Below are 22,188 nucleotides of genomic sequence, written 5' to 3'. Positions count from 1 at the left end.
AGTAAATACCCGGCAAGTAGGGAGAGCTTCACCGGGCTGAAATGGGGCTGTGATTGACCCACTAACAGGCAATGTCAGGGGTTGCGCATCACTAGACCCAGCAGAGGGAAGTCACCGCACAGCTCACTCTCTACAGTCTCTGGTCTCATCGAGACTCCCCTCGCCTGAGTCAAATATTAACTCGTGGGTTTTCTGTGTCGCACTCAACTTTGAGAGAGAAACAATGGTAAGTTTGCACATTATCGGAAGGCAGACGCGTTTGTTTGACAAAGCGGCTGCCATTGAGTAGAATAAAATATCGACTTTCAATGGAGGGTGTGTATAAGGTAAGCGTGTTGCTCTAGAGAGAAACCTCAGTCCGGGGAGAGACTGAGTCACCAGCTTTGTTAGAGAATAATTGCCATGACAATTCGACATAGGATCCTGATTTTACTTAATAAATGAGAGGTTAACAGATTAGATAGAAACACGAGTAAGAATACTGTAGCCTGAAGTAAGAAATTACAGTGTTTAGCTTTGTTTTGGTGTTTTAATTCTCCTGACGTGGCATGTTGTTTACCTCTGTTTGTCGATCTTGTTTGTGAAACTGTGAACAGTTTACAGGGGGCACTGCTGGTCTTTATTGGAAAGTCTTTGGGAAAAAGGTGAAAAACAAGCAAACTCTGGCAAAGGCCTGACTAAGGCAGCTCTACCTTGTGGCAACTTGTCTTTGCATGATTCACATGAGAGACAAAGTGATGTTCGGCTGTTTATTTCCTCCCTGGCACAGACAGCGCCTCCTCAAAGCTTTGTTTGCTTTTGTAATTTGGACCAAAAAGGCCTATTTTTCAGCTTCCCTATTATCTAAAAAAAATTATCATTTCTTTAAGATTTATTAGACATTGTAATGGTATCACGACTTTTTGGTCACCCTGTATATAAGCCACTGAACCCTGCTGATTCTTCACATGTCAAATTGTTATTTGTTCCATTGTCATTTCAATGCTGCATATACTCAAAGACACTCGGATAAGGATTCCCCTCCTCACAACAGCAACAACAAAATGACATTTGTATAGCGCCTTTCACGTCGGGAGGAAGTCCCAAGGCACTTGACAGACAGAGTTACGGGCCCGAGCTGGGGGTCAGAGTGCGTGAGGGTGGAGGGCATGGGGGGAAGCGGGAAGATCGAAAGCACGGTTGAAGAGGAGGGTCTTGAGACGGGTCTTGAAAGTGGAGAGGGAGGGGGCGAGGTGGAGGGACTGCGGAATGGGGCTCCAGAGGGTGGGGCAGTGTGGCACAAAGTGGCCAATGGTGGGGACATGAAGCAGGCCAGAGCCCGCTGAGCGGAGGGACTGAACAGGATGGTAGGGGGTAAGGAGGTTGCACAGGTAGTGGGGAGCAAGACCATGGAGGGCTTTGAAGGTGAGGACCAGGATCTTGAACTGTATCCTCTGTGTGATGGGAAGCCAGTGGAGTTGGGTGAGGATGGGGGTGATAGGGTCGCAGAGCCTGGTGTGGGAGAGGACACGGTCTGCAAAGTTCTGGATGATCTGTAGCCTGTGCAGGCTGACTCCTCCTTTCCTGAAAACACCACCTTATTGTTCCATCTTCATCGGACACCCTCCCATACCTCAACCAAGTGACCTTTATGTGTGAACCCAGATAGTGAGGGCACAATGTCGCCAAGCCTCATCCTTTGGAGTCCTGTAGCTCAGTGGTTAGAGCACTCGCTTTGCAAGCGAGAGACCTGAGTTCAATTCCAGGCAGAGGGCGAAACCTTGGGCAAGTTTCCTTACTCCACACAGAGCCTAATAATAATCCCTCCAAAACCAAAAACAATAATAAATTGGCCATTTTCGATCTACAACTGTTTGTGGGACATTGCTGTGCGCAATTGGCTGCCGCGTTCGCCCACAAATATACAGTCAATTCACTTTACAGTGTGTTCTGTGAAGCACTTTGGGACGTCCTCCCGACGTGAAAAGCGCTATATCAAATGCAAGGATTATTATTATTATTATCCTCTCCTCACTCAGAATGCATATCCACACTGTTTCCAGCAGGGGTCTCAGGAGAGGGAGAAAGAGCTGGAGCTCTGGTTGATTTTTTTCTCATCTTAATGAACCAGGAGTCTTGAACCCAATACTAGTGACCCTCTTGTGTGTCAGCCTGGCATAGTGGTAGCACACTTGCTGTGAGTCAGAGGGTTGTGGGTTCAAGCCCCACATTGGGACTTGAAATCACAATTAAGATGTCACTGCAATGCAGTGCTGGGGGGTGTTGCATTGTTGGAGGTACCTCCTTCAGATGAGACATTAAACCGAGGTCCCGTTGGTTTAAAGTCTCATACACAGGTTTAACGTATACCCAAAATACACATCTCACAATCTACTTACAGTTAATCCTGTGAAGCTCTTGGAGATGTCATGACAACTTAAACCGTGCTATATCAAATGTAAGGATTAATAATGGCAGCCCTGCCTGAGATCAGCTAACTCAGCATGGACTGGGCATCAAAGCTGGGATCTTTACTGGTTTGTATCCCACCAGGTGGCATATCCGCCCTACCAACAGAGGCTGAACTTTCTGTTTCTACGCCCCTAACCTCTGAAACTCACCCCCTCGACTCCCTGTCTCATCCCCTCTCTGTCTTTAAGTGCCAGCTTAAAAACTACTTTGGTCATGCCTTTGGTCACCTCTTCCATGGCTCTCGTCCCTGCCCTTATTCTACATAAAGAACACTATACAAATGTAATAATAATAATAATAATAATCGTTGTATTTGATATAACGCTTTTCACGTCTTCTCGACATCTCAAAGCGCTTCACAGAATATGCTGTAAAGTGAATTGACTGTATATTTGTGGGCGAAATGCGGCAGCGTCCCACAAACAGTCGTGGATTGAGTGACCAAACTATAATTATTTTGAAGGGATTATTATCCCCGGAAAGCGATCCGCCAATCGACTAACAAGTGAGTTCTTACTTACTACTAGATAAAAGATACTAGATGTAAGTTGTTGTGTTTACCTGCAGAGCCACAGGGAGAGTGGCCAAGGAGGAATTTTAATACATTGGATCTAAACTGCAGATCCGACTCGTTCACAGGGGACGTGAAGCTTGAAGTAAACTGGCATTCCTTAATAAATATTTTGTATTGTTATTATAAATATTTTGAGTTACGAATGGGGAAATTGCATTTCGCCCACAAAACACACAGTCACTCCATTTTACAATATATTCTTTGAGCGTTTTATAATAATAACAATCCTTGCATTTGATATAGCGCTTTTCACGTCGGGAGGACGTCCCAAAGCGCTTCACAGAACACACTGTAAAGTGAATTGACTGTATATTTGTGGGTGAACGCGGCAGCCAATTGTGCACAGCAATGTCCCACAAACAGTCGTAGATTGAAAATGACCAATTTATTATTGTTTTTGGTTTTGGAGGGATTATTATTTGAGATGTTTCCAAACGTGATAAGGCGCTGTATCAAATGCAAGGATTATTATTATTATTAACCTTCAGGTTACTGGAAGTGAATCAGCCAAATCACTTAGACTCGAGAGAATTCCACTCTGGAAACACATTGACTTGAACATATCCATCAATCAGGTTTCTGGACTTAGGGATGATTTTTAAGTTAACTTTTAGTTTATTTTTGTAATAATTTGACTGAGCCTTTCACAACTGCACTGAAAGTGATTCCTTTCTTGGCAGGCGAGTTATGTTGTGGATCCAAACCCAGACAAGTTGTCCGATCTGCAGGATCAAGTCGATGATGTCAGCGGCATCATGAGACAAAACATTGACAAAGTTTTGGAAAGAGGCGAGAAGCTGGATGACCTGATCGTCAAAACTGATGATCTCCAGGCAACGGTGAGGAGATGCTTTTCAACAGCTCATCTGTTTTAGTGAAGTCTTCAAAACTATCTGCCTGCCTAGTATGTGTGTGTGTGTGTGTGTGTGTTCATGGGTGTCCTGAGTGTGACCAAAGCCTCAGAGTGTTGGGGATGTTTTCTGGTTTCCCACTCCTTTTTATGAATACAATAATTTGGTTTTATGTGTGTTCTGTGAGTGCTGTACCAGCGCCATAGATGTGTGCACACAGTTAGTTAGTTGCATGTTTAAATATGTTTGTGTATATACTTGAATATAAATGCTGTCTAATGGTATTAGCTGGTGGAACATTTCAAGAACATCCATCTCAGTCTGCCCAGTGCATCAATCATAGTTTAGACACAGCACAGTTATACAGTCTCCCAGTTCAGGCACAGCGCACCCCTTATTGTACAATGTAACATTTCCATTAGATTGCTTGATTTGTGCTGAATGTTCAGCATCTTTTGCTGCGTAGACACCTTGGATTGAGATGGTCCAATTTGATAGCAAACAGAAAAAAGACTTTCATCTCAATACCCCTGGAATTGAGTGGAATTCAGTCAAGTCAACCAGGCAGGAATCTACAGGTTTTATCCAGTCTGTGCTGAATTGTCTGATATTGGTCAAAGTGTCACTTCAACTGGCCTCAGCACCTTTAGACTGGAGAAAAATGAGAGCAGCACTTTCCTACTGCAATCCAGTTCCTTTGCAGGACATGTACATGATACAGGGTGGCTCAGGATTGGGTCTGACTACCTCCTGCCATGGTCACAAGGCCAGCTGCTGCTGATACTCATAAGTTGTTATAAGAGCCTACAGAAGACAAATTTCAAAGTTAAGACTGAATTTGACAATTTGCCAAACTCTTGAATGCTCTAATACTACATAAATAAGAGTAATGTTAGCCCCAGGTGGAATTGCTCCTCACTAAATGGCTTAGTGCTGTACTAAGAAGTAGCTTTACCCACTGGGAAATCTTAGCCATTTCACCACAGAGATGGCCATTAATTTATAGTGCATGTGCTGGTGCAATCTTTCCCACTGGAACTATCCACTCTAGTCCCATTCCCCTGTTCCTTCCCCATAGCATTTCACATCTTCATTCTTCAACTGATTTTGTCTAACTCCCTGTTAAATGTTGTAATTGACGTGGCTTTCAGGTATGTTGGCGTAGCTGTAAACTATTTTGTAACCAAGGTCATTTGTTTTCAAAGAAAAAAAAATATTGCATTGCTTTCACCTAATTAGTTTTTAAAAATAATTATTGCCGTTGGGAAACTGCAATCCCATTGACATAGGATTTGCAGTTTCCTTTTTTAAAAAAAAAATGTTCTTTACAGCCAATTGTTTGGAAATTCCCTTTCTACCATTAGTAGTGTTTTAAACAATTACATTTCCCGCAGGAATGGTGGCTACAAAATTAGCAGAGCGTAGCATCTCAAGATTATCTTTATCCTGAATGTTTTTTCATCCTGTTTCAGCAATGTTACACTCCTGAGCTTGGCAGTGCCGCTCTAATTGGTTGCTCTAACCCTGTTCTGTGTGCAGTAACACTTGATTATGGAAATTAGATATCAATGTCATATCAGCTGTCGACTTGGCTCAGTTGCCAGCACTCTCTCCTCTGGGTCAGAAGGTTGTGAGTTCCAGCCTCACATTGGAGCTTGAGCTCCTGTGACTTCCTGCGACCCGACAGCCCTGGCTGCTGCATTTGTTCAGCAAACATGCTTCACATTCCCTGCCCGCTCCACCCAACCATCATTGGGCAAGCTTTCAGCCACTCTGCTCCAGTTCTCTGGAATTCCATTCCAGTATCCCTCCACCATTCTCCCTTCCCTCTGCACCTTCAAAATTGCCTTAAGACCAATTCTTCATCTGTTGTTGTTGGTGTTTCTGTCAAAGAGCGTGTCATTCACAGCCTGATTCTGCGATTAGCATGTGTATGACAGCAGCTGACACCACACTTCTCTTCTGTCTCCTGCCTGTAGGAAGTCCCAGCCTCCATTCAACGCCTGACTGTTGTGACCCAGGCCAAGAGTTTATTAGAGTGGCAGATTGAACTTGTTGTAAAATATACTTTTGCCTCAATCATTAAATCCGCAAGTTTCAGGCACACTGCGATTTGACTGTGGAGGTGTCCTAACAAAAATATCCCTTGATAACTTTAAATATCGAACCAAACCTCTCACTTCCCTCAGTCTTCGAAACCAGAACATTCAAAAAGGGATTGAATAAATGAAGAGAGAAAAAATGTAAATGTGTACAGGGAAAGAGCAGAGGACTAGGATTGGAGGAGTTAGCTTCAGTGACTAAGTTGGAACAAGCACAATGGTCTGAATGGCTTCCGTGTGTGTTGCAATTCGATGATTCTATGATTCCCTCACTATTCCCTTCCTCCTACCATCTGCAAACTTCTTAAGCCCAAGGTGGAAATCATCGAACAAATATTTCTTTATTTTGTCTAATCTCCTCTCCTCTTTGTTTCCAATCTTGGTTGGTGTCCTGCTCTGTGAGTATTTCCCCTTCATTCGAGTTTCTCATTAATTTTTTTTGGGGGGGTCTGACACATGTGGACATCCATCACCATACTTAAGGGGATCCAAACCAAACTGAGAATTCCATGGATCCCACCTCACATTCCAGAGGTAGATTGGTGGAATGGAATGCACACTCTCTCCCTGGAGGGATGCATCCTGCTTACCTAATTACAGAACGTATTTTCATTAAAACAACGGACGATGGAAGTAGCCTTGTTCCTTGAAGTCCTGATTCCAAACCACTGCCCTTACATAATATTATGTAACAATCATTTTTTTAAAAAAACTGATCGCTTTTCAGTGGGTGTAGTGGGCAAATAAACCAACTGAGCCATACAGAGCAGAGAGTCAGGGGTTCAAATATGCTGAGATACTGTAGTTACTTGGTTTGTCCCTTCTTTCAAAGCTCTCTGGATTCAAGAGTAATACAGGAAGATTGTCACCCAATAATCAAGAAGGGAGGAAGGGACAAATAGAAAGTAAATATGGTCCGGTGAGTTTAACATCAGTAGTGAGAAAATGACTAGAATCCATCACCAGGGACAGAGTAACTGAGCAGTTGGGTAAGTATGAACTGATCAGGGACAGCCAGTGTGGTTTTTAAAAGGTAGGTCGCTTCTAACTAACTTAATTGAGTTTATTGATAGGAACATTAGAGGAGGTTGTGTGACTCTCACTTACATGTATTTTTAGAAATATGTTCACCTAGTTTTACAACCACGTCAATGTACCTGAAGATAAGTCAATTACAACATTTAGCAGGAAACTAGATATAAAACTTATAGAATGAAGATAATAGAGGATCTGGAATAACAGCAAGGCAATGGGATTTGAGCAGCTAAAAGAAGGGGAGCTGACATCATAGTCATGATGAATTAAACAGCTTCTTTCTGTGCTGAACCTTCTGTCATTGCTCTCCTAATGGCCAGAGGGTAAAGCTTTCTTTACTCTGTCCTAATAAAGTAAATTCTTAGGCCACTCTCTACTGCACTAGGGTGAATCCTTCTACTCTCACATCAGTTGTCCTTATTCTAAACAACTTCAAATAGATATTCAAATCATTTTGCAATTCATATTAGTAACCAAATCTTAATGATTCCATGTGAGCACTTCCCATTATGTTACTGTGTTAACTGAGTATGATATTGACACTGGAATCTCCAGTCACAGATAACCTTGGTCCCAGTCAAAAACGTCAAACCATATCTTTATGAGTAAGAACTTACTTCAGCCTTCGGATAAGATATTAAATCAAGGTTTTGTCTGCGTATTCAGGCATCATCTACATAGCGGATGGGGATCATTGAACAATGAGGCAAGGAGGGGGACTTTCAGGATGTTGACTGAGCAAAGAGGAAATGCAAGTCCCGTGAGAGCGGGAGACAGAAAACATTCGAGAAACAAGCAGAGTGGGGAAATGGTGGACTGAGAGTGTGTGTAGAGAGAGTGAGTGATACAGTATGAGAAAGAAAGTGACGATGTCGGGAGAGAGGAGACTCATTCTCTGAAAAATGTTTCCTGTCAGTTTTGTTTACCTTGGCTGTTTCCTTTACAATGTGTAACATTGGCAGGATCTCCGTATTGGACACCAGACTGCAAAAAGAGCAATGCTATTTCTGTTGTACCTTTTATTGAGTAAGCTAGATGCCAGGCCAAGGCACATAGTACAGGGTAGAAAGTTAAACAGAACAGTAGATGAGATAAATTGTGAAGAAGTCCGAATCTTGAAAGCTTGCAGATTGCAGGAGGGAAGACAAAGCAAAGAGAGGAGATCCACAGTCCTGAGATCTTGGAGAAGAATGAGTTTACGGAGGAAACACTTTGTTTACTTTGATTTCTACAATAATACTACAAAGAGGAAGCCTAGCCTGGCTGCCATTCTGGAGCTTAGCAGGAACAAGGAAGGAGGGTTTCAGAGGGGTAATGTCTATGGGAGTATCATAAAACCATAGAAATTTATAGCACAGAATCTTTTCAAACCCATTTACCTGCCATTTCTGCGCACACCTGTAGTTGTCTCTTTTTAAGGTATCTTGTCTAGTTCCCTCTTGAAGGCCAATATAGTTTTTGCCTCAAACACCGCTCCCAGCCGAGAATGCCATATCTTGGCTACTCTGTGTGAAAAACTTTCAACTATCCTCCCCATTTTCTTGTTTACTACCTATATTAAATTGATGCCCTCTATTTTCTGACTCATTTCCAGTGAAATAATTTCTCCCCACTGACTCTATCTAAAGCCCTCATAATTTTAAAGGCCTCAATCAGATCACCATTCAACTTTTGTTCCAGCGGAAAAAGTCCCAGTTCCTCCATTCATTGGCCAAACCACTTATCCCTGTAAAATGTCCACTGCACCCCTTGATATCTTTTCTAAAGTGGTGTGACCAATACTGGACACAATATTCTAACTAACAATTTATATAAGTTTAGCTTTACCTGTTTGCTTTTATATTCTATACCCCTATTTATAAAACCTAAGATTCCATTTGCTTTTTGACAGCTTTGTCCACCTGCCTTCCCATCTTTAAGGATTTATGCAAATTAATTCCTGCCGAGTCCCTTTCCTCTTCCACTCCTTTTAATACTTTACCAAACAACATATGCTTATTCTTCCTCCCAAAATGTATAATTTTGCATTTGTCCGCATCAGTAAAATAGAGAATGAAATGAGGCTGCTACTTGCAAGAGGTTAGAGATGAAAGAGTCAGGGATCAGGCAGAGCTTTTGTGCAATGCAACAAAACATTTTTATTTTTAAAAATTGCTGGAAGGATATGTTAGAAGACAGCAATTGGGTCATTTGGGGTCTAAAATACAGATTGGGGTATGAGCACATGGGCTAATCATGTTCAAATATTCACAGGTGATTTTTAATATATAATGATTCAATACAGGTTATAGGATCACTTGTAATCATTTTTGTTGTGTTTGAATGTAGCTAGCCTGTGGGCTGTTAGCACAACCCAGTTTAGACTTCATGAAGATACCTGTTTTGAGGTACCATTTCCTTCAGTAGATTTGTCACTATTGTTTTATTTTCTCAACATTGTTTCAAGTTCTTTTAATTGCTTCCATTATAACTGGAGAAAATAGTTTCTCAGGAATTGTAACATGTGAATAAACTGAATGAACATGGGCACAGTGAGATGCTGCAGTTGTCCATTTGTAGGTCATTGTGGTAAGAAAGACCTTTGTGGGTCACTAACAAAGATTGTTTTGCACTCTCTGCCAAATGTCCTTTTCCAATCATTTCCTTTCCTCTTCCTGAACGCATTTTGACTCTTGTCGTTCTACTGGGGGTATAGTTGTATACTTGGGGTTTCATGTGTACCTCATTCAGAGACTGAAAGGCATCAGTCACACCTGACCCATCTTCACACACATGCAGAATGGGATCAATGGAGGCACAAGACCATTTTGTCTTAAAACTTTAATCCACGCAGAATTGTGGAAAATTCTTAAAATCCAGTCATAATTTGGAAGATCTTTTCTGTGGTTGTTAAAAAGAATTAGCTTCCAAATTAAGGCTGCATTAAACAATCTACTGATTGTGTGCAAGAACCCTTAAATGTTTAAGAAAAAAATACTTTTATGGTCTAGTAGGTGGAATTTGGAGGATTTTCCCTTACTTGGGAAATGGTCCAGAGCTGTGATGAAGGGTGGGGAGGGAGACAAAGACCAGGAGGGAGGCTTTCCATACCTCACTGCTCATACCATTGGGTGTTGCCTGCTCATGTGTTTCAGGGAGGTGGGTTTATGCTGTTGCCACTCACTCTGATCCCTATCCTATCTGTTTGCAGGCTGACTCATTTCAGAAAACATCCACCAAGATAGCAAGGAAGATGTGGTGGAAAAACACAAAAATGATGGTCATCATCCTAGTGATTACAGCTATAGTCATCACCCTCATCATTCTCTTTGCTACCGGGGTCATTCCAACCTAGGAGCACACCTACCCCCCAACTGCCCACCTGCTCTTCCCTCAACCTCCATTTTGTTTCAATGGACCAGCTTCTTACCTTTCTTGTACATAATGCAGCTTTTCTGCAATGTATTGATGCTATCCCTTAAAAAGCAAATTTTAATAGTTCAACAATAAAATATTTATATTTGAAATGCACTTTGTTGGAATTCTGCATTATTGATTCAATTTTGCAGGAAGACCAACTCAAATGTAAGGATTATTGTTATTAACTTGTGTTATATCTGACATTTTCATCTCTGCCCCTTCACCCAGACTGGGGATATCTGTTATTTATTGTACAGCTCAACATTCTCTCTCTTCAAGGTGTTAAGATCATGCTACGATATAGAGCTTTAGGGCAGTGGTGCCCCTTTCGGTTAGTCAATAAAATGATCATAGAAATAACATAGATTTAGGCATAAATCAAGAAACATTTGGACCCCACTGCTTTAGGGGCTGTTCAGCCTCCAACGGACAATCAATACTTGAGCACAAAAAATGAAACGAGAAAGGCCATTTCATCTGATCCTGCCTTCACCCACATTCACACCTCTAGCAGGATTGGAAACTGGCAGATTACCCCACTTCTGTTTCAGATTATTGAGATGGGGAGGACAAGTTTGCAGGGTTATGGAGCGAGCAGGGGAGTGGGATTGAGCCAGCAGACACGATGGGCTGAATGGCCTCCTTCTGTGCTGTATAGTTCTGATTCTTTAAAATGCAGTGCTCTAATTGCTGCCCCAGATGTTATCAGAGACTTCAGCACAGACATGGATTTGAACACAGTCACTAAGAGGGAATAACATAATTCAATTACATTTTCTCAGACTTCCCTGCAACACTTGGGTGTCCGCATTACATCACATAATTAAAAATAATAATTGTATTTGATAATAGTGCCTTTTGCATCAGGAGGGCATCCTAAAGTGCTTCACAGGATTTAGGTGAAGTGTGTATTCTGCAGGCTTGCATTTAACACAGCAGTCAATTTGCGCATAGCAATAGCCCACAAACAGAATGACCAATTTTATCTGCAGGATTGTTGGCCAGAACACCAAGGAAAATATACAGATAAACTATTTCCTCTGATGGGGAATCCAGAACAAGGGGGCAGTCTTAAAATTGGAGCTATGCCATTTAGGAGTGAAATTAGGAGACAGTTTTTCACCCAAAGGGTAGTGGGTACCTGGAACGCTCTTCCCCAAAAGACTGAATGGTGTGAACCAAGATTGTGGTGGATAGATTTGTTAGGTCAGGGTGTTAAGGGATAATTGGACTCAAGGTACAGATCAGCCATAATCTTATAGAGTGGCAGAAAATGTTCGAAGGGCCTACTCCTGTTTCTATGTTCTATGCTAGGGCTGTCAGTTAATGTTAATTCATCAGTTTCTTCAATCTTCCTTCAACCAACACTACCACAACTCTAAACATGCAGACTTGTAGAAAGCATTCTAATTACAAAACTGGCCTTTAGACTGAAGCAAGAAATTCAGATACACAGAAAAATAATAATAATCCGTGCATTTGATAAGAGCACCTTTTCACCTCTGAAACATCCCAAATCACTTTTGCAGTATACTGCAAAGTGAATCGACTATATATTTTGTAGGTAAAACACAGCAACCAATTGCGCACACCAGTGACCCACAAACAGTTGGGATTGAGTGACCAAATTATCTCTAAGACATTTTTGTGAAGGATGACCCCCGGAAAAGTGATCCACCAATAGACTAACAATCAAGTTCCTACTTACTGCTGGGTAAACAGGTGGGTAAAGTAAACTTACCCAACACTTCACTCTGCCCAGGAATCAAACCAAGGTTATCTCGCTTGTGAATGCTCTAACCACTAAGCTACAAGACTCCCATGACCAAACTGCATATTGCCATAATAAAATTTGATTATCACCCTAAAATCAAGCAATAGTGTGATTTATGAAATTTCCTTGGGAATAAGTGGAAAATGACAATAGATTTTAAATAAGTACAGCTATGGAGAAATGACCCAGGATTCAGATTTTTTTTGTATGGTCTTATTCCTGTGCTACATTGCAACACTAAACATATATAATTGTCAGTTAAGACTGGAGTTAGAATATATGGTCTAGTATTGTCCACTCCACTCAAACAAAGATGTCAAGGCAAGAGGGTGCAGACTTTCTGGAATACTGGGAATGAGTGATTCAGCCTTTGAACAGAGATCGGAAAAACTGGGATTTCTTTTTGCTGGAGCAAAGTTTGAGGGATGACAGGATAGAGGTGTTTAAAATCATGAGGAGTTTGAGAGTCAATAAGGAGAAATTATTTAATTGGTTGGTGAGTCAGTAACCAGAGGGCATCAATTTATGACAGTCGGTAAACGAGCAAGTGGGACAGTTAGTGGAATTTTTTCCAGAAAAATTATGGAATGCTCTGCTGGAAGCAGTATTTGAGGCAAAATCCAGACTAGTCTTCAAGAGGGAATACCTTAGAAAGAATCAGCTAAAAGAGGAAAGAGGGAAAAGGGCAGGTAAGTGGAACTGAAACGATTGCTCTTGAAGGAGCCAACAGACACAATGGGCTGATTTTCTATGCTCCTACACCCGATCAGTAATTTTAGACATATCACACCGAAGATCTATGTGCAGGTAACATTAGACAGAACAGCACATTGCATTGACATCTTTGCACACTGCATAACAGAAACTAGGTCAGTTTATATAGTAACTGAAATTGTCGATTATTGAAAACTACAGATGCAACATTGCAGGCACTGTCAACAAATTGCATTTTTGTCCTAAATTGGCTTCTCACATTTGAGGCAAGTTCTCAAACAACAATTAACACCAGTATTAGAAACACCCACGTACAACTGAATTGGTGCAGTGAGCCTTTTCTGCCATGTGAGCCCTGTAAATTGTCCACTAGTTTACCTTTTCTGCATTGCTTCCAATGATCTTTTGAACCCAGTTCAAACAAAGCCATTTGAAATAGGTTTCTTTTCAGACAAAGCTCAAGATTTTTGGTTGAGAACAATCCACTGTAAACTTTAGTGCCAGAATTGTTGAAGAATGGGATAGCACATGGCAGTGAAAGGATTACATAGGCAGCAATCCCTGGTACTCCATAACATTTTAAGACAGCTGCAAGCAATAAATTCAACCAAGATTCATTCAAGGTTACATAAAGTCAGTCAGACAGGTGAAAAAACAATTAATACGCTGGAACAGCTTAAAGACCCAAATGGATTGCAGCATACTTTGAGAAGATACCAATAATTTATTTGAAGACGAGCATTGGCTTTCCTGTGGATAAATGCACCATGTGTCTTGCAGTTACACAAACCAAGGTTTGATTCATTGTTAACAAGATGCAAAAGGGCTGCTGACTTCAAATATTAGGCTAAGCATGATCAAAATTAAGAATCAATTGGCAGAGTAAAAAGGACCATGAGCTTCAGTCGTGGGATCACCAGTGGAGGGGACGCAGCAAGAACACACAATGCCATTTTAATTATACAAAAGTTTTATTAAAAAACTTGAACAATCCAATAGGTACATGTACCATATCTAAATGTCATCACAATGAACTGAACATATATGCATCCAATGCAACAATTCATATGGGGGGAAATGTACAAAAAAAGAAAAGCAGTTGGTCACATAGAAAAACACATCTACTGGGGAATAAAATAATAAAAGCAATATTTCTTAAATCCGAACTGAACTTAATTTTTGGAGATGGGATTTGAGGCAGCAGTTCTTGGGAAAAAAATGATACAGAACATAAAAGTTGTAACAAATAAATGCTGCTTTTTAAGAGGCCTAAACACCACTTCCTATGAATCTTCTATCTGGAGTAAAATACTGTTCCTTCACCTAAAAGAAACCAAACAAGAGATTGGATGTTGGGAGTTACAGTCATTCAAAGGATTTAATATAAATTCAAATACACAACACTATATATGAAATACATATTTACATCAATACTCTTAAATACCCACCCATATATACCTAGAGTTTTAAATTGATAGTTAATTCAGACAAAATATTTACAATACTCTTATTTAGTTAAATGCTCAATAACAGTCCATAAGCCAAAATTCCAGAAGCTGCAAAATAGCACCCCAATTACTGCACCATCACAAACAATACATATTTAATAGTAGCCTAATTGTGTTGTGCCAATATAAAAACTATTTAATGAAGTTACATCTTCCTTGTGGAGGAAATGCAATAGCGTAGAAAAAGGTCCATTAACCCTGATCCCACCCCCTGGTATTCTCTGGATTTGGCTCATGGAGTATTTGCAATTACTACACAAGTCTATAAATGGGGAAAGCAAGCATTTAATAAATTTTAGAAATATATTAAGACACTGGAAATGTCCAAAGACAAGCTGTATCCATAGAAGAATGAATTATTCTGTAAGCAGTCGTATTTAACCATTACTGGGGCCTGTAAAAAATACATTAAATTAAATTAATATAATAAGCAAGAAATAAGTGAAGGCAAAGCTTGAAGTATCCATTTTATTTTTAATGCTGATACAGGATGTTGGAAGAGACCATACCAAACGGCAGCATTCGAGAGCGCGAGCGTCTCGTACTCTGTCCGCATTGAGCGGGCCTGTGAGAATCGTGTGGTCAGGGTGACACATGGCCTGCAATGAAGTTCCCGCTGGCGGGTACAAACAAGGTACAATGTCAGTTAGCAGACAATAGTTTTCTTTTTTGTCTTGATGTGTCCTTTATTTGTACCCATTAGCAGTACTTTACCTGTTAAATTTACAAATTTGTTAAAAGGGCAAAAGCCATAAAGCTTTTTACAGCGCCTGCGTTAAAACTTCAAAGTCACTATTTTTTTCTCTAAAAAAGCACTTAAGGGTGCTGTGAAATTTCAAGTATGTAAATTAATTATCAAAATATAGATACAAGTTTTACAAAGTTAAATATATTAAATTATAATTTAAATGAATAGCTAACATACCTGCTTCCAATGGGCTGCAGGGACAAATCTTAGTATGGTTTGTAGCTATTCTGGTGACTTCCACGACGTGGTGCTTTTCCATAACCACTCTGTTGATCTGTAACATTTTTTTTTAGCATTTACACAAGATGCTCAATCATCCATTTCACATGCACCAAAACTGAATTCACATTGTAGCTGGAAAAATTGTTTGGATGTGAAAAAAACCCAACATGTATCCAACTTCCACCCTACGCAGGTTTTAAGATCATTTGAAATTTGACTAACTGGGATTAACTTCCAAATATAAAAGAGCTGCAGCATGGGTTGTGAACCTCAACCTTGTCTTGATTTCAAGCCTGTTCATGTCTGCCTTTAATGGGTTATCTTTGCCAGTTCTCACACAGGCCACTAGGTGGGATCACTGTTCAGATATAGAACACTCCCTCCAAATATGGGGGTAAAGGCCACAGCAGGAACTAGCAGGGCGAGTTCCATCCCACAGGAGCACACATCCTTATCAGCGGATTATAACCGCCAACCCCAGATTGTCCCATCCTTCTGGCAGAAAAAAGCAACATGGCAGGGGAAAAGGCAGGGAGGATGCAGCAGAACAAGATCAAACATGCACTTAGTTCAGCTTTTGCAAGTCATTCCACATTTCTGAGTCTGCAGATTCAGCATTCAAATATGGAATGGCATTTTTAGTTTAAAGATTAGCACATGCATTCTGTATGAATATTTAGAGTACACTTACTGCCATAATCACCATATCCATAGTAGTTATTATAAGCTGGGTAATCATAGCCACCATAACCTCCATACCCCTGGCTGTTATAACCATAGTTATAGCTCCCATAGCCTTGATTCCAGTAGTTATTGTATCCTTGGTTCCAGTTCTGGCTTGGGGCTGAAATTTGTGCAAAAAGGAGTTAGAACCATACAAGAACAAACCCATTCGCAACCTAAATCAATCTAAATGCAAAATATACATACCTCCTGCACTGCCTCCAGCTCCTCCTCTTCCACGACCCCGGCCAGTGTAGCCACCTCTGCTTCCCCCCCACTGCTGCTGCTGATAGACCTCCTTTGACATTGCCACCTTGATCTCACACTGGCAAAAAAAAATATCTATTAGTCCAGTTTCACAACAGTTAATCAGAATAGAACTAAAAAGTTAAAGTAAAATCTACGATTGGAAGTCACCATTTATTACAAATGTCAATATGCCATAAACGGATATCCCAGTAAAGGCTCACACCATAGAGCTTCTCAATGATAAAACAGATTAAAAAGCATTCCAGCACAGGGTTGCACAATTATACCTTGGTTAAAAAGGGCTGGGTTGTAAACATTTTAACTGCATTAAATTTATTTTAAAAATCTAGTGTGCCCCCCCCCACATTAGGAGCAATGCACAAGGAAATGGAATGCATTTAAATGCTTGCTGCAAACATACTTCCTCTTAAGCAAAACTGAGGTCTTAATACAAGTGCTAAACTGGGACAACTTGCATATCTTATATCAGCACACCGACGTGAGCACTACACAGAAACCCACCCTAAAGCCAAAACCCCACTCAATCATCTTCAGATTATGGATTGAAATTAAAAACACACAAGCAATGATCAATATGGTACAACATACTTTGCTGAGTCCAACATTATGGAACTTCTTTTCCAGAATCTTTTTCACCGGCTCCTCCTCTTTGAAGGTTATGAAACAGAATCCTCGCCTTTTATTTGTCTTGTTATCCATAGGAAGTTCTATTGATTCAACCTAAAGGGGGCAATTTATAAAAGTGGTCTTATTTTCCACGCTTCAATGCCTACTTTCCCCAAAATTAGCTTTGTTCCATCACAAGAAACACACGAGGTAGCATTAATTGTCCACCTTTACACTGAAAGTCATCAAAGGATCAAAATAACTTTGTTAGAATTTCTAGTTCAATTACACAGGGTTAAATGTGTAAAGTTGACAAATGTCTGCTAAACTTTGATATACTGGCTTCTAGATCTTCATTTCATTAACCCTCTTGGGCACTGGACAGTCTCAATAAGTGAAAGTATTGGGCGAAGCCTTCAGATTAACCAGGATTGATGTTTTACAACCAGGAAGAATGCTGTACACGGCTACAAATGCAGTTTCAAATTAATACACCACTACAATACTGAGCAGCTACCGTCATTTAGAAGATTATAGCAAACAGGGCACTCAAAAATTGCTTCATTTACTCAATGCAGTGCCAAAAGAGACTGCTAGAAACAGCATTAACACAGTTTGATGTGATTAAGAAATTAACAGTTTAAGGCATGCATATTGTGTACATACTTCTCCAAAAGCTCCAAAGTATTCCCTGATCTTCTCCTCAGCCGTATCTGGTGAAAGGCCTCCCACAAATATCTTCTTTATTGGCTCCCTTTTCATTGCCTTTGCTCTTTTAGGATCAATTACCTTGCCATTTAACTTATGTTCCTTCATTTCCATTACCTGAATAAAATTAAGAAATTAAAAAAATTCAACATCACTTCAGTAAACTGGCACACAAATATGGTTTTATCAAACCATTCTTCTGAATCCAGCTTCGTACCCAAGGTTTTATGATCAAATACCTTATCAACACTTTCAGCCTCTTTAAACAGGACGAATCCAAATCCTCTTGAGCGCCCTGTAATGGGATCCAACTTTAATGTGCAATCTACTACCTCTCCATATTTAGAGAAATAGTCCTTCAGATCTTTCTTTGTGGTATCCCAGCTGAGGCCACCCACAAACATTTTTCTGCAGAAACAGTGAAGTATAAATCAATAGCCAAATCAAAAGTTAAATCGGCCTCATTCAGTAACCAGATCTTTCCCACCCCAAGCATTCAAGTATCAGGAATGCAAGCAAAAACAGTTTTATGGACAAGTGGAAGGCTATTCTTTATACATTGTGATTTAAATTTAACAGATGCAGCATCAAGAGTTTATTTAAAGCATTTAATTGGTTAGATTGTTCTTCTGATGTACAGCCTGTGAACCATTTTTTTTAAATATAAAAAGCCTTGCAGTGTTGTATGAAAAAAAGAGCACCGCAGAACACATTGCAGGAGCCAAGTAGAGTCCTGGATTTAAGTCCTGGATTTAATCACTAATATACACACCAACTGACAAGTTACATTGATATATCTAACTCTATTGCTGTGCCATTGTTGAATAGTGCTTTAATACAGCACCACCCATTAACACATCAAAACACCAAAAGTGAAATGATTGACTATTAATTCTGACTAATATTATCCCAAAACACATCCCCTGCCCCACACAGGAAAGACCAGCTTCAATCTAAAACATCACAATAAAATGGTTTATTTTAATGAAGTATCTAAAAATTATTGGAAGTAATTTAGTTTTACATTTAGCTTCAAAATGTAAATCACTTTAAACTACTAAAAGGGCAGAAAAAAGATGATTTAGATCAGGGCTGCTGCTTTCAAGTTGAAACATACCTCTGACCAGACTTTTGATCAAATTTTCCCTGCCACACAGGTCCCACCCAGCTTCGTAGAACGCTTTGAGGAATCTTTCTGACATCAAAGGCACTATATGTGTACATTTCATTGTAAATCAGTAATGTTATGCACCCGATGTATTTCGTTTAATTTAATGTTTAATTCAAATTTGGATACACACACCACCGACAAATCCACAGAGAACAAAAATCTGGCCAAAAGGACCTTAGAAACTGCATTTAGCCTAGACAGGAACAATAGTTGTGATTATGTAAACCATTTTATTGAAATTAGCTCAACTGTTCCATCAGAGGTTTGTGTTGGGGGGAAAAGACAAAACAAGGTCAAAACAGGAACATTCAGCTCCACCAGTTCTACACAAGCAACCCTGCATTTCCCAAGTATACTAAGCCAGAAAACTGGACTCAAAGTTGAAAATTCTACACATCACATAATACAATTTCCAAGGCCTCGGCCACTCAAAACAGCACCGAATCCAATTTCTCCATAACATTTTCATTGCATACACAATTCCCATCATTTCACAACCACAGGAAATGGGTGCTCTTAGTAATTTTTCAAATGAGTAGTCTCAGAATAAAGTAGCACAGGACGGTCATGGAGGCATGATCGAATCCCAATGACTACACTGTAGAAGGAGTCTCAGTCCACATACAGAGTATTAGTCCAATTTGAGCAGTCAATTTCATTTAAAGAGCACAAATACATGCCACGCAGCTTGCACCTTAAAAAAACTATGCACACATAAGGTACAATATTGAAAATTTCTATGCACTTCACAATCGGCGGGTGCACCCATTTTCTTTAAATATTTTGCAGAACTGATGCAATTATCTTCAGCAATGAAAAGAAGGGCAGGCAGCGTGCAGTAAAATTATTTTGAAAACCCACAATACAAGATGCCAGCATTATACACAACAGTACTGAAGTCGCTTCCTGCACCGAGCGAAACCACAAAAAGCTATGAGGGAATTAAAAAGACGAGGCGTTTAACAAGAATACAAAATTCAAAGGTATTCAACAAGGGATCGTTTTATGATGACCCGACCCCCAAAAACCCAATCGGACTCTCGCTTTTGACTTTGAGTTAAGTTTGCGAGAGACCTGAGACACCATTTCCCATAACCAGGCAGCCCCCGGGTAGCAGTGCACGGCTCACAGAGAAGGCACCGCCGAGAACAACGCTGTGCATATAATGGAAACACTAAACGCCATTTTACTGCCTTTCACACTTGCTGGTGGCAAAGGAGCAACTCGTTGCAAAAGAAAGCACTGCGCTAACGCGGGCAAAAAAAAAAAAAAAGGTTTTAACCCCCAAATGCACATAATCGCGGCATTTTACTTGAACACTGGGACGTGCAAAAATCCAATCGCAATAGTATTAACTCAAGACGGTAACATCTCTAACTCCATTCCCCCCCCCCCCCCTCCCCCGCTCTGCTCCCGCCACTGGCTTCACTGCGCCTCTCTGTCCACTTTCGCATCCGGCGCATCGCACACACAAATGAATACCGACCGCCTTTTGGCGGCATCTTTCAATGGCAACGAAAACCTTCTGACACACACACACACACACACAGACATACAAAAAAAATCCCGGGTTTCTTTTTTTTAAAAAAAAACTCAATCCTGAAAACCGAGCGCGCGGGGAAAACGCAGTGAACGCCTCTTATTCCCTCCACGAAGTTTGGACAATGCGACTGCCTCCACAACCTCCGCGAGGACCGGCAGCACTACCCCGAGGCTCCCCCGCGGCCCCCGACACCACGACAGGGCTGCGGTGAGCGAAAGCGCAGAGACGGCGCAAGTGCAGACAGGGCTCTCAAGGACATGGCAGCGCCCGCCATCCGGGTGCACCGCGACCCCCCGGGCCGGGCGGGGGGGTGGGGGGGCTTCAGGCCCGGCCGGGCTCGCAGTCACTCGTTAAACAGGTGGGTGTGTGGCCGCCCCCCTCCCTCCCGCCCCTCCCTCCCGCCCCCACTGCCCGCTCCCTCGCTCACCCCTCGTCCTCCTCCGTTTTACTGGCGTCGATCTTGGCTCCTTCCGTCTCTATCACCGAAACCGACGACTCTGCGCCCTCGGCGAGCTGCGCGGCCTCCGCCGCAGGGCCGCCGCCGCCTCCTCCTCCTCCTCCTCCTCCGCCGCCGCCGCCTCCTGCTGCAGCGCCACCATTCGCTCCCGACTCGCCGGTCCCGGCCTTCGCCGCCACCGCCGCGTCTTCACCTCCCGCTCCCGCAGCCGGGACCTGCTCCGGCTTCTGCCCGGCCCCCGCTTCCTCCATCCCGGAGGACTGCACCGCCTCCGACATATGCCTCGGGCCTCCGCCTCTGCCGCCGCCGCCGCCCAGGTAGGGGGTGGTGGTGGGGGTGAGAGGGGGTGAGGGGGGAAATCCACGCACCGACTCCCGAGGCAAGAAAAAAAAGATCACACGCACGGCAGACAGCGAACCGGAGCACGCAACGGCCTGGCCTCGGGCCCGCCGGCTCACTGAGGGCGATGAGAAGCTGCCGTGGCCGTTTCCTCCCCGAGTGACCGGTGTTCCCTTTGGCCTCTCTCTCTGTGTGTGTGTGTGTGTGTGTGTGTGTGGAGACAGACTCGCTGCGCTCTCACAGTCCAGTCGGTCGGGCAGCAGCACTGGCCCCGGGGCTGGAGCCGGCAGAGAGCGAGGCGCCGCACGGTCCTCTCTTTAAATAATGGACTCTACACAAAATGGCCGCCGCTCCTCTCCCCGCCCTGCCGATTGCCGGTCACGTGGCGCACGGCCTCCGGCCAATCGGAGGGAGGCGGCGGCGGGAGTGCGGGTGGGGGGGGGGGGGGGGGGGTTGGTGGAGGGAAACGAGGATGCGCTTTCCGCGCTTGCGCCGCCCGACGCCAACGAGAGGCGCGTTTGAACAAGAGGGGCGGTGGTTTGGGAGGGGGGGGGGGGCTTTGTGACGTCGCGCGCTATCCCAAGACGGGTTGGCGAGTCCTCCCACGCCACCGCCACCTCCAGGTCAATTGGCCACTTGTGGGATTTTGCTCCACACACACACTTACTGATCGATGCTTTCTCTGTACACGTTACGTTTTATGGTGAATCTCCTCTTCGAGGTGTGCTCGCAATGTTATGGTTTCTGCAATAAAAATCGAGGATTGTTTGCCCTTAATAATAGGTGCACAGTCGCAGGATCGTGACAGCAATTCTCTGCGTGAATGAAGCTCTTTGGGTGCGTTTTGCAAACGTTTGCATAGAAATCTGCAGCCAGAAACAGGTCTCTCAGCCAAACAAGTCTGCACCAGTGTTTATACTCCACATGAGCCCCCGCCCACCCTTTTGATATTATATAGCCTTGTAATCAAATGCAACAATTATTTATTCAATG

At 42.3% G+C, this 22,188-nt stretch overlaps 2 protein-coding genes across 5 annotated transcripts; one reads left to right on the top strand and one right to left on the bottom strand.

The window, feature by feature from the left end:
- Positions 1–247: 247 nt before the first annotated feature.
- On the top strand, positions 248–10,772 carry si:ch73-234b20.5 (uncharacterized protein LOC449923 homolog). Of its 2 annotated transcripts, none has more exons than XM_042342283.1 (3): positions 248–326; positions 3,706–3,864; positions 6,811–7,057. In XM_042342283.1, the coding sequence occupies exons 1-3, from the start codon at positions 309–311 to the stop codon at positions 6,925–6,927; spliced, it is 294 nt and encodes a 97-aa protein (XP_042198217.1). In that variant the 5' UTR covers positions 248–308; the 3' UTR covers positions 6,928–7,057. The 2 variants fall into 2 exon arrangements, with proteins under 2 accessions (XP_042198217.1, XP_007887163.1); XM_007888972.2 differs by lacking the exon at positions 6,811–7,057 and adding an exon at positions 10,204–10,772 and having other exon boundaries at positions 254–326.
- A 3,080-nt stretch (positions 10,773–13,852) lies between these two features.
- On the bottom strand, positions 13,853–21,524 carry hnrnpd (heterogeneous nuclear ribonucleoprotein D). Of its 3 annotated transcripts, XM_042340584.1 has the most exons (9): positions 20,827–21,175; positions 18,803–18,895; positions 17,925–18,093; positions 17,644–17,802; positions 16,960–17,091; positions 16,309–16,426; positions 16,070–16,222; positions 15,334–15,430; positions 14,957–15,024 (listed from the first exon to the last, which is right to left on the bottom strand). In XM_042340584.1, the coding sequence occupies exons 1-8, from the start codon at positions 21,132–21,134 to the stop codon at positions 15,363–15,365; spliced, it is 1,200 nt and encodes a 399-aa protein (XP_042196518.1). In that variant the 5' UTR covers positions 21,135–21,175; the 3' UTR covers positions 14,957–15,024; positions 15,334–15,362. The 3 variants fall into 3 exon arrangements, with proteins under 3 accessions (XP_042196523.1, XP_042196518.1, XP_042196524.1); XM_042340589.1 differs by lacking the exons at positions 14,957–15,024; positions 15,334–15,430 and adding an exon at positions 13,853–14,223 and having other exon boundaries at positions 20,827–21,524; XM_042340590.1 differs by lacking the exon at positions 18,803–18,895 and having other exon boundaries at positions 20,827–21,169.
- Between the last annotated feature and the right edge of the window lie 664 nt (positions 21,525–22,188).

This window comes from Callorhinchus milii, unplaced genomic scaffold (genome assembly GCF_018977255.1).
Source record: "Callorhinchus milii isolate IMCB2004 unplaced genomic scaffold, IMCB_Cmil_1.0 Scaffold1, whole genome shotgun sequence".
Classification (NCBI taxonomy): Eukaryota; Metazoa; Chordata; class Chondrichthyes; order Chimaeriformes; family Callorhinchidae; genus Callorhinchus; species Callorhinchus milii.
This window is presented reverse-complemented; position numbering and strand designations above follow the sequence as displayed.

Excerpts from the sequence above, each read along its gene's own strand:
- si:ch73-234b20.5 (XM_007888972.2), top strand. Across the intron at positions 3,865-10,203 it reads CTGATGATCTCCAGGCAACG|GCTGACTCATTTCAGAAAAC; the intron begins GTGAGGAGATGC and ends ATCTGTTTGCAG.
- hnrnpd (XM_042340584.1), bottom strand. The coding sequence starts at position 21,134 with ATGTCGGAGGCGGTGCAGTCCTCCGGGATGGAGGAAGCGGGGGCCGGG. Across the intron at positions 17,092-17,643 it reads ACTTTGGAGCTTTTGGAGAA|GTTGAATCAATAGAACTTCC; the intron begins GTATGTACACAA and ends TGCCCCCTTTAG. Across the intron at positions 16,427-16,959 it reads ATAATGTTGGACTCAGCAAA|TGTGAGATCAAGGTGGCAAT; the intron begins GTATGTTGTACC and ends TTTTTTTGCCAG.